Consider the following 12,465-nt stretch of genomic DNA (forward strand, 5'->3'; position numbering starts at 1 on the left):
ATTATGTTGCAAATATATTAATTAGTGACCCTTAAGTTAATAAGAAAAGAACTGTGAGTTTGCTCTTACCTTGTGGACACCCTCCACTTTTGGAAGGTAGGTGACAGTGTAGGTTCCATTCTTATTTTTGTTGGGCTTAACTTTGGCCTAGAGAGTAAAAAAAAAAAAAAAGTCAAAAAATTAAATCCCAAGAAAAGATGCCACACTTCGCAAAAACTTGAAGAGTCAGCTGAACGTCGATGTTGAGATTTATGACTTGCCTCCTCTTTGTGTCCTTCAGGATCCTCGACAAACACCAAGACTTCCCCGCTGCCCGCCTCCAGAGTTTCCACCGTGAACACGGCGGGCTGCAGGACTTTGTTGCCATGAGGCTCAATACCTGGAAATGCAACAGGAGGAGAGACGAGAGAGAGAAGAGGCTTTAGGTAAGGCAGCTTGTCAGAAACAGGAAATCATTAAAAAAAATTAAAAATCTCAAATATATTATTCTTTCAAAAAATTAACAGAATTGAGCGACTCTACGTGAGGAAGGCGGGCACAGAGTTTCAGGAAGACTCAGACAAAATATTACTGTACAAAATCTTTGACATTTTAAATTTAGCTCATATAAGGTGCCTTCTACTGACAATTTACCCTCTTTAACTTTTCTGCATGTGGACAGAAAGGTTAGGCTCTAGCTTGCATACCTGGTCCGTAGGCTTTAACCTTGTCTGGGAAAAGCTGCTTGGGTTTTAGAGGAGCGCCGGGTTTCAGCTTGGCCTTGGGGAACTGAGACAGGTACGTCATGACCGAGTGCTCGTCCACATCTGGGTCCACGATTTCCTCAGGGGCGATCACCTGAAACCCAGAATGTGCTGCAGGGGTTAATTGGTCAAACTGCCCAGGATGTTTCTGTGCAAAGACATGCTTTGGTTTTCACTTTTTTTAAAAAGAGAAAAAAAAACAGAAACGAATGAAAACTGATTCTTAAATGAACTGTATGTCATTTTCAACAAGGGTGTGGATTACTCTTTCGGCATAATAGAATTGGATTTAAGGATTAAACGTATTTATTCTCTCCACCTCTGACTTCTCTCTCTCTCTCTTAAGGCACTTGTTTGCCTGTGTATCGCACAGTGGCACAAAGCCACTTCACAAAGGTTATATTTAACCTTAGGACAACAGGGTTAAGCCACCATGGGGGAATTTATCCTGAGCCAGACCTCTCCCCACATCTACTTAACAACACCACACTGGATTCCAGTCCCCTCCACCCACCCACCCACCCAAAGGCCTGCAGAGCCGTGACAGTTCACCACTGGCTATCTAACACAAGCAAATGCTCACTGGAAATAGATAACAACGTCTCTTAGCAAAACAAGTAAACAGCCCGCATGGTGCCCATTGTTATTCAGGGGAACGCTTACAAATGTACATGATTTAGTTGCCGGCATGGAGCGTGTTGAGAAATCTCACAACAAATTCGTGAACTTTACCAAATAAAACGCAATCGCCTACCGAGAGGTACAAAAAAAACAAACTATGGAAGGGGTTGGGGGTGGAGGGGAGGAGGCAGAGCTGGGTAATAAATATTTCATTTCATTCTCCGGGATGTTATCCTGGGAAAACACCAGCCTCAAACATAATCCTGTTTTTAATTAATAATATTTTTTTTCTAATTAGATGTTTCCACTGGCAAACTATTGGCTGCTTTGGGTTGCTTTGTGCTTCTTCTGCGATTTCATTCTTGACTTTAAAGAGAACAGAGCAAACATCCCTGCTTCTGTTTGTTGTTCCTAAATGAGATCAGTCTCCTGGTGCTGAGCGGCGAGCCGCGCCTGGCGTCTGGGACGGATCTTACCTGAGGGACGCCCAGCCAGTCGTCGGCCTGTTGCATGGCTTCTCTGGCATTCTGCACGGGCTGATTGGGGTCCCACCCCGCCCAGTCAGGACACAGACCTAGCAGGAACGCAAAAGAGGCCAATTAGGAAGAGGCGTGCAACCGGTCTAACGAAGGGCAGCCGCTATAAAAAGGCCACTTAGGCTGTCAGTGCTATCTCTGCAGCGCTTGTATAGCACTGCGAGACTGGCTGACCTTACCCACGCTGCCCTGCTGCAAGCGATTCTGTATGTGTGACAGCGGATGTCTCTATCGGGAATTCACAAGAGGCAGCTTCGACAGACACAGCGGTGCGCTCGCTGCGGCTGAGCCTCGCATGCTCCGGGCTGCTAATGCCTAAATTGGATTAGTGCTGGCAATGGAGTGGTCTCTCACTCAGAGGGCCAATGAAAGCGCACCACAGAATGCTATGATCTGATCAATATTGACACAGAACCACTGGACACATGGGTTTCTTTAAGAAAAAAAAAAAAACTGAGTAGTGTATCCAATAAATTAGAATATGAGTCTCGTTTATCAGATTTAAAGTACTTTCTGTTGTTAAAAATAGTTTTTTTTATTGGTTTGAAGCAATATGAAAATGATGAAAGTCATCATAATTAGCAGAAGTAAAGGCATTCAAACATTCACCTTTGTGTAATTAATCCATGCAGTTTGTTTCACTTAGTGATAAGGTTCCTGAAATAAATGAGTTTTTCAATAATATTCTAACTTATTAGTGGGTCTATACTCTGTAGCAGTAAACATAACATAAAGAAGAACTATATATGGTCAAAAAACAAAAGAGGAATTATCTATATCCTATTGTTCAGCTTTGTCATAGCCTGGTTAGTGAACATGCTTTTATAAATTTGAGTTAAATCAGAACTTTAGTGTTTCTGACACGGTTCCTGTACGTTCTCATGACAGAATTTCAGACCACAATTTCCAAAGTTCTAAATCTCACAATGAAATCACGTCAAGTATTTCTGTAGCGGTCACTTTGCAAAGGAAGGAACTATGGATGAATTGCTACAACTTTTATACAATAGTATAGGGAATAAGTGCAAATGTTTAATCCATGATCAATTTGCCAGTGGGTGACACATATCCCACAGTGTTCCAGACTTTTGCAGACTGTACAGAATCCCTGCACCCACCGCAGCTTCCTTCGCATCTTGTCTTAACACCAGCAGATGAGACAAAAACGACCTTGTATGGTCATTGCAGCACCACTGTGTTTAAAAGATGCGTCTCCTCAGATCAATGGCTCCTATAAACACAGTCAAACACGGTGTTCCACGTTTCTTACTCCCCCACTTTGTTCTCGCCGACGCAAACCCGAGGGAGGACTCGCTCTTTAGCATTCATTGTTGGAGGCGAAAGCCTCGGCTGGCCGTTGATCAACTCAGCGTCCTTGTGGTCGTTGGATCTGAGGCTTAAGCAACTCCCTATGCCAGATTACGCTGCATTTTGTTGCAGCCAAACATCCCCCCTCATGCCTCCCTCAACTCCCCTTGATGGAAGAGGAGGAATGGTGCCTAAATTTGGGAGTGTGGTGCAGCACCGAGGCTATAAACACTAAAGCCAGACTTGGGCCTGTGGGCTTTGTAACACTGGAAGTCAAATGGTTTAGTTATTATGGAACAGCTGACAGGGTAACTCTCCCAGCACAATCAGAAACCCCCTTTTTAATGCAACGAAACCCAAAATAGACACTCTATGACGACAATATTTGAACGGTGATCAGTGATGAGCTGTTTATAAAGTGACCTGAGATCGCAAAGTGGGGTTTGAACTCCTTAACTGTCACTCAGAAAACACTTGAGGACACCGGTGTCATTAAGGGGTTAAAGCAGACAAAGGGCAACTGCGACGCACATTTTCTGACTCAGCATTTCCAGCGGTCACTTTGAGCTCCTTACCCGGGGCGCAGTTGTCCACCAGGGCTCCGAGGGCTTTCCCGTCTCGCCAGTCGCGGTTGAAGTTGTTGATGGGCAGCTGCGGCACCTTGTTCTGAATCCAGCCCAGCAGGCGCTGCTTGGGGGTCAGCTTCTTGGTCTCCTCGTCGTCCTCGTCGTCCCACATGGGCATCGAGATGGAGTAGTGGAGGATGAGCGTCCATATGAGGCCCAGGATGAGCTTTAGATTCCCGTCCACAATGGCTTTACTGTCTGCGGTGAGACAACAGAGACAATGGGGTTCATGAAGGATTGAGCCGATGCACACATTTGGACAATCAAACGTATTTTGAAGTATTTAATGCAAAAGATTTTCTGAAAATCTCTCTCCCTTGCAGTTCTTAAGAGACGGCCGCTCTATTTTAAGAAAGAAAAAAAAAAAACGATGACTGGCTACAGAGGTGTAAAGAATGCAGCACTCCTCACAAGCCCCCCGTACCCACCAACCCCCCTGCTCCTCGAGGCATTTTCTCCAAGACAGCTGTCTGGCTGAAGACCCTGTGACAGTTTGTCATGCAGTCACAATAGTCCACTCTGAACGCAGTGACAGCTGAGGATGTGTGGAGAAATGGATCTCCTCTCTGCATAAATGCCACTTGGATTTCAATTACCTCCCTAAAGTTGCTGCGCCAGAGAGAGATAAATCAAATAGGTGTAGATTAGAGTCCCCTCGCAGTGTCCACGCAGCTCAAGTTCTCAGAGGGGACAAAGTTTGTCAAAGAGGCTCGCTGAGTCGCACTCGGATGCTGAAATTCAGCTATTAAAGCCAAACATTTACAACCTCTGGAGTTGGAAACTTTACTGGTTTTTTTCCCTTCTTCTACTTTTTCATTGATTAACAAAGTTGCTTAACTGAGGGCGGTTTTTAATGTTGCCTGCTTCGCTTTTCAGACGGTTATGTTTGATGTGTCGCCGCTCGACTGGCAGAGACAGGTGGGAGCAACGTCTGTCCGGCTTTACGGGTGACCGTGTGGCCAAAGAGGCATCCATCAAACGGTATCTAGTTACACGCCGTGACACATGTGCAACTGGCGATTCTTTTCGCCGTCCCCGATGCAGCGAGGCTCAAGACTGTATTTTCGGGGGGGCTCCCTTCTCTCGCTAGAGTGTGCCAGGGAGTATAATGCCGGCGCTTTGATGATCACACCTTTTTTCCATCAAAGCAATCTTGACCTAGGGCCAGCGAGGCTGTACAGCGGGGATGTCTGCGCCAAGCAGAATATTAAGCATGAGACTCATTAGCCGTGAGGAGTAGCGTTTAAGGTGTAATCTGTGATTGTGACCTTTGCTCTCCTGTGATCAGCAGCTGGGGCTGGAGATTGAATCTGGCTATTTGCAGTGTGGGTATACACACACACACCGGAAGGGTGTGCGGGGGGTCTCTCCTTCACAATCCGACGGCCAAAACCTCAACCCTGCCAGGAATTTCACTGAAATGTGGGAGCAACACTGAAACATATAAATACTGTCAAACTCTAAAAGGTGCTTCCTAGAAAATTGGTGCTTTTCAAATCAAAACTCCCATTTTGAGCATTTATGATTCTTTTAAATTAGAAACAAAAGGACCTGCAGGTTGTCTGATAAAGTTTGGACCTAAACAGAAAATGTGGGAACTCCATTTATCCTAATTTACGCATCCAAGCATCAAGCCTGATCTATATCCGATTATAATTAGACTAAAACAGAGCAGATCAAAGTACACGCTGTGGGTCAGTGCATTTAAAGACCAATAACAGAAGGAGTTCTTAGTGGTAATGCATTTATTTAAATGATTTTATCCATTGACAAATCTGGTTTTGTTTTTATCAAAATTTAAACTTATTGGTTCCGATCAGAACCAATAAGAAATGAAAAACCAGCTTGATGAAATTTTTAAGCCGTTTGACTCGTATGTTCAACTCATTCTGCACTCTATTAACGTCACGCCTTTGTAATTCTGTGGATGTGACGAATAGCACATATATGGCAAGCTAATGCAACCTGTGTGACAGTCCCAACGGACTTAATGCGCCCGATATGCACAAGTGCCGTCGATGGCCTTAGATCGCCCAAAATGGGACCCCCCCCCTGCCCCGACCTGCCAGACACAGCTGTGTTTGTGAATGTGTGAGTGAGACTAATGCTCATCTGTGTAAAAACTGTATCATTCTCATTAGCACAGCCTTGATACTTTTCCAGCCCATAGCTCAGCACACTGCAGCAGCAGGAGTCAGTTCAAGCTGGCAGAGCAGCCGCTGGATAAGGGACCCGATCCAACTCTGCGACCTCGGTGACACATCCTGCAGTAACTTTCCAATAAGCTCCTGACCCTCAACTCAACACTGTCGACGCAGAGGCCTCTGAAAGCCACGTCTCTGTTGCCTGGCACCTGGACTAATAAAACACCGAGGCGATTATACCTTTTTTTTTTTATGAGTTATATTTCATTTTGGATTCCACAGCTAATTATAGGTCAGCATGCTTATCTAACGTGACCAGCACGATGTTCAATCTGTCTAATGCAGCACATCACTCTGTAAATGCCATTGCAAAATTGAAACATGGTAATGGTAGGATCATCCTTTGGGATTACTTTTATTTAGCAGCTACAGCGAGGATACTTAAAGCTGATTGGAAGATGGGTGGAGCCCGAATAAAGAAACCTGTTGGAGTCTGCAAAGGACTTCAGACTGATGAAGGTTTACCTTCCAGTGGTACGATGACTCTTAAAAACAACTAGAGATGCAGTGGCATGGTGTAGATCTATGGTTCTCAAACTGTTTGAGTACTCAGAAGAAATTATGCCATTAATTATTGGTAGAGTAAATACAAGCATAGTAACCACAATAGTGAACGATAGTGAGCCAATAATTGGTATCAAATCAGGCATAAACTGGTTCCAGTGGAAGTTCTCACCTGATAATTTCCCTGCATCTTTTTTGTTTTTTTTTTAGCACCGTACCAAAGTGTTTACCGAAGAAGGTTACGCAGAATAGTGTGACTGATTAACCGGACACAATTCAAGAGGAAAAATTACAAAAAACTATTTTTCAAAACAAGTTTTTAAATGCAAGGCGTCCAGGTTGGATTTATAGGTCAGGATTGATGAGAAACCTCAGAACTTTCTGACTTCTAGGTACCTTTCTGGTAGTTGTTGTTTTTTTTAAAATTTATTTTATATTTTTTACTTTAAGCATGTAAAAATTGGACCCATAATTAAACTGTACCCTTCAATAACACCTAAAAAAAAGTCAAATTCATGTTGCATAAAACAGTGGTAATCTCAGCTGCATCCATGTCCTTTGAGAAGGACTGACTGAAATGGAAAAACACTTTGTTAGAATGCCCCAATTTTGCACTCAATCTAGCTCAGCTGTTTTTGAGGAAATTAGCAACTAGGTGTATAAATAAATATCAGAGACACGATGACCTCCAAAGACTTGCAGTATTACCTGCAGAGAAAGGTCATTCCATAAATGCACGCCTGATTACACTAAATATCAAATCAATAATCTATATATGTTCAAATGATGTATAAAAAACAAATTAAAAAAACCCCAGCATAGCAGCTCACCTATTGAGACCAGTTTGATGTGCTCCCTGTCCAGGAACTCCAGCGCCACGGACACGTTCTCCAGCTTCATCTGGCGGAAGTTGGGCCTGTTGTGGTGCTTCCTGTACATCTTCTTCTGACTCAGCACCTCCAGGAGCGAGATGAGCTTCAGGCCGTCGCTGAAATCCCTCTGCAGGTCGGTGATGGTCTTGTTGACACACTTCAGGTGCTCGTTGCACCACCTGGTGAAGGTGTTCTGCTGGATCTTCTTCCACGGCGCGTCCTCGGCCAGGTCCTTCTCCGTGGCGGGCATCTCGTCGTCCTCCTCGTCCCCGAAGTCCGTGGCCTGGTAGTACTGCGGAGGCAGCTGATCCTCGCCGTAGTTGTTGCTCATCATGACGGCCCTGTCCGCGTCCACTTTCTTTTCTTACTTTCTTTCTTTCTTTTTTTTTATAGCTCGGCGGTGACACCCGTGTGCGGAACTGCGATGGAAACTTTTAGCGGGTCGATGGCAAAAAGAGCGAGAGGGAAAAAGTTCAGTTGAGACTGAGCAAGGATTGTTCAGACACAGATGCAAAGAATCCCTCTCGTGGCGGTGATTTGGGGGGTTAAATGATCCGATAAATCAGGAGGCTTTTCTTCTTTTGGCACCTTCTGGAGACGTTGTCCTGTGAGGATTGTACTTGGAGAAAAAAAAAAAGTAGTGGATTTAGAGGCAGGTGAGCTGGAGCAGAGATTGTTTAACTTGCATGCAGAGAGGAGGACGGAGATGGGGTTTATAAAGGGGCCCCGGGCCGCGTCACTCTGCGTCTGTGATCATGGTCTATTTGTTAATCCATGAGGAAAACGGGAGTCTGGCTCGGGGAGTGGGGCGGGGGCTGTGATTGGTCAGACCCCTAGCAGCGCAACAGTTGTGGCATGCGCCTTATTTTTAGGAGCTCCAATTCGGGCGACTGAGAGGGAGGAGTGGACCGGGACTCACTGACCGATTGTTGTGGATGTGTGTCATTCTGCGAGGGGGGAGGGGGACAAGTGGATGAACAACTAGACTAAGAAAAGAAGGAGTAGTGAGTCCCTGGGGGCCACGGGGTTTTCATGTTACAATTCAAGATTTTTTGTTTCTCTCTCTCAAATGAAAATCCTCCAGTGAGTCCGACAAAGAAGAAAAGACTGTGGGTTTTAAAGAATGAGGTCATTATATGAGGTGACTGAATCGTGTGTCTGACCAAAAATGTGTTGGTCTGACAGCTATCTGCCACCACAGTGAGATATGCATTTCAGGCAAAGGTCAGCGTGCTCACAGAGGCTTATGAGATTATATGTTGTACCATATGGGCTATGTTTAAAAAAAATAACTCCTTATTTGGACGGGCAGATTCGAGTTCTTGCACTTTGCAGTTGCAGAAGAACCCTGCAAAAGGATTCATGGCCCTTTCACATTTTGTCTCAGTGTGTGTCAGCCACACGCTCAGCAAATCTGGCATTTGTAGGAAAAAGTGCTCTGATCGGAGAAAACTGACGTTCCTGGCCTGTACTGCAGAATGCCGTTTGTGCCAGAATGTCCTGAACATGTCATGCCTTCAGTGCAACATGGTGAGGGCAGCATTATTTAGTATTTCTCTTCAACAAACAAACGAAACCAAATTGGGGCTGTGGAAGACTGGAGGCTTCACCTTCCAGCAGGATAAATGTCCCAAACATACAAGCAGAACCATTCCAGGTTTCTTCTGCTGTTGCGTTTTTGTTTTACTTATTTCACATCATCAAACTAATTCTGAGGAAATACAGAAAGTCGTTTTCAAATCGTGATTTTATTTTCTAAGGGAAAAATCTGTCCAAACCAGCCTGGCTCTATGTAAAACTTGCACCATGCCTCTACGATCATAAGTGAACTGTGATTAACAACAAAAGCAGAGTTCAGATTCACTGGCCACATGACAAGGAGCAGGTTCAATGATCACATCCTCTGGGGGTGTGCTGTGGTGGCGCAGGGGTTAAGCACAACCCACATATGGAGGCCTTAGTCCTCGATGCGGCCGTCGCAGGTTCGATTCCCAGCCTGGTAACCTTTGTCGCATGTCTTCCCCCTTCTCTCATTACCCATTTTCCTGTCAATTCACTATCAAATAGATAGAATAGACTATCAAATTCACTAGAGTCAATAAAACTTAAATAAAAAAAGAAAATATCCTCCCCTCATGTAAAGAAATCCAAGAACAGATAAGAAACAAAATCACTGACATCCATTAAACTGGAACAGGTTATAATCCCACATCCAAGGCTTTGGTGAACCACAATAGGAGCCATTATCTAAAAATGGTGGATGGGCTGGACTTATTTAGCACTTTATCAACCCCAAAAGCCCTTTACGCTACATTGAGTCATTACCCATTCACACACACATTCACACACCGGTGGCAGTGAGCTACTACTGCTATTGGGTCAGGGAAGTGAGGCTGCCATGCACCAGTGCCACTGGGTTCTCTGATCGCCATCAGTAGGCAAGATGGGTGAAGTGTCCTGCCCAAGGACACGACTGGCACAGACGGAGTTGGGATTTGAACCAGCAGCCCACTGGTGACATACTTACACACTCTTACCACGGTCGCCAACCTGACGACTTTATTCCAAAATTTCTCTGTGAAGTCTCAAAATAAGACAGGAAGAACTCTAAAGCATGGCAGACTTCCATTCATGATCCTAAGCTTTAGTTAAAATGGGTTGTAAAGAAGGACGATGCTCTGAAACGTGAAGTCTTCCCCTGAATGGCTCAAAAGACAAAAGTGAAAATTTTGGATTGGCCTAGTTAAAGTGTACACTTAATCTCTCTAATCAAGAGTCAAGCAGTTTGTTCGTGCTTGATATCCATATAACATGGCTGAAATAAAACTCTTTTGCAAAGAAGAGTGAGCTAAAATTCCTTCACAGCAACATAAAAACCGATTTCTGGTTATAGCAAATGCTTCGTGGCAGCTAATATCACTATGGATTGGCAGAACCAGTTACTATGGATACATATTACATATAACCAGGTTGGCTTGGGTAGAGCTGTTCTCATAATGAAGGAAAACCATTCGTTGAAAGCATTTTGCATTTACTCAGGTTTTTGTCTGACGCTAAGCTACAGTAGATATGTCCAGTTTAAAGATTACGAAAATGAAATTTTCGCAGCAATAAATCAAATTTTCATCCCAAAAAGCAGCTGCTGCAACGTGAAAGTTTGTTTTGTTGAATTTCCAGCAAGTGAAAGTGTCATCTCCAGATCTGCTCACTGACAGCACTGTGAGGAGGCAGTGCATACGTTTGTAGAAAAAATAAAAAATATATATCTTGAGGAGTCAGTAAATGTTGTGCTTGCAGCAGGTCCTGGGATTGTCATGGTGTTGTGACTCAGCACTGGTTGACACCAGCTGCCAGCTCCAGCTTGGATAAATAAGTGGGAGTTAAGAATAACTGTGACACATGCAGAAAGCGTTCTCGGGAGGGCGGTTGCAGTGGGGGGGGGGGGACCCCAGGTGGGTCTCCTGAAAGGTCATCTGATACCACAAAACATTTGAGGCGTTTCTTCAAACCCTACTTTCTTGTTTTACTTCCAGCCTACGTCGGCGTAAGGCAGTTATCTGATCTAAACATGGAGCATGTAGTCACTTAAAGTGAGTCAGCGCCTCTCTGAGGGCTCAGCGGATGTTCAGGTGTCATCCTGTTCAAACCGAGTTTGCTTCCAGACGGGAGTGCTCACCTCCTCACTTTCAGTCATGACGCAGTCGGAGCGGTTACAGGAAGGCCTGAAGCAGGCGCCGGAATATTCTGCAGTGATAAGAACCACTTAACAAATAGAGATATGCTGCGAGCTGGAAGAATTACACAGCCAAATGAAAATCTTTTTTAAAAAAAACAGCTTTAAAAAAAAATCACAAGACTTGGGAACATTTACGAGGAGAAACTTTGTTGCTATAAACTCACACCGCATGTCATCCTAAAAATACCACTTCAGACAGATTGGTGGCTGCATTATGCTGTGGGAAATGTTAAAAAAATGTTTGGATTATGTTCTCAGACTTTGGGAAAATTGGCGTTATTTCCATTTATTTCAGTTGTTCTACTTGCTGCTATATTTTACGAGTCACCGTTGACACACACCCTTTAAAGCTGTTCTAAATTATTTTTATTTAAGAATAAAAATACAGAAGTTTGCCAGAATGTATTTTCATTCATCATAGCTTTACAAATACAAAATTGCAAGACTTCCCCCCCCAAACCCACCCTTGTTCATAAAATGCTTCTCAATGTGGTTCCAGCTCTTCTGCTGGAGGTAAGTGATCAGAATGGTCTAAAGCTCAGTTCATTTATTACCTTTAAAAAAAAAAAGTCAAAAAGTGATGAAAATAGAGAAAATAAATAAATAAATAAATCGCTGAGCGTTATCTGTTGATCTGGCCTTTTGACTTTTTTTCTTTAAAGCTCGCCTGCGGCTTTTTCACCATCTGCCTCGCACCTTTTTTTTAATTAGCTTTTCCCCTGTTTGCCTGTCAGTTGACTGTATTAATTATTTAAAAAGGGATTTGGGGTGAATTTGCTGTGCAGATAGGCCCAGGGCCATAGGCTGTTTGATCAGCCCATTAAGACCCTTTTTAATCCTTTAGCTGCAACTCTTGACACAGAATGAGACAGGAACCTGATTCAGAATCCTAAGGGAGGTTTGGCAGACTTGGGTGGGGGGGAAACTAATTTACTTTAAACCTAGGCTAGCTTTTTACACAAAGCTGCACATCCAGGGTACTTTCGGAACATTAGATTCCCCTAATCTCAGCAAACCCATGAGCTGTGTGCAGTGCGGCAGCGGCTTGCGGTTCGGAGGCCTCGTCGTCAGCCACGTTAACAGGCCACTTCCCCGCCGCCTGCCTGCGTCCAAACTGCGGCTGTGGGATCGTGTCACGTCTGCAGAGTTATTAATATCGATACAACCCGTGTGCAACACAATGCCTCCAGAGGGGCGACTCCTGCTCCTGCTGAATGTTTTTCATGAATGAGACTCCCAGACACCTTGCACCTTGTGAGCCTGACGGTCGGTGAGGTCAGCCGCCCGGGAAAGAAAGTGCCTCTCAGACATCATG

General features: G+C 44.3%; 1 protein-coding gene across 2 annotated transcripts in view; it reads right to left on the reverse strand.

The window, feature by feature from the left end:
• Positions 1-8,158, reverse strand: part of LOC102226553 (filamin-C-like) — a 29,777-nt gene extending 21,619 nt beyond the window's left edge. For both annotated transcript variants that reach the window (XM_023326874.1, XM_023326873.1), the window contains exons 1-6: positions 7,373-8,158; positions 3,784-4,032; positions 1,841-1,938; positions 687-837; positions 261-379; positions 70-147 (exon numbers count right to left, since the gene is read on the reverse strand). In XM_023326874.1, the coding sequence (XP_023182642.1) occupies positions 70-147; positions 261-379; positions 687-837; positions 1,841-1,938; positions 3,784-4,032; positions 7,373-7,748 (1,071 nt within the window). In that variant the 5' untranslated portion in view covers positions 7,749-8,158. The remainder of the gene's footprint in view (positions 1-69; positions 148-260; positions 380-686; positions 838-1,840; positions 1,939-3,783; positions 4,033-7,372) is intronic.
• Positions 8,159-12,465: the final 4,307 nt, after the last annotated feature.

The sequence above is a fragment of the Xiphophorus maculatus genome, chromosome 2, assembly GCF_002775205.1.
Source record: "Xiphophorus maculatus strain JP 163 A chromosome 2, X_maculatus-5.0-male, whole genome shotgun sequence".
In the NCBI taxonomy this organism is placed as follows: domain Eukaryota; kingdom Metazoa; phylum Chordata; class Actinopteri; order Cyprinodontiformes; family Poeciliidae; genus Xiphophorus; species Xiphophorus maculatus.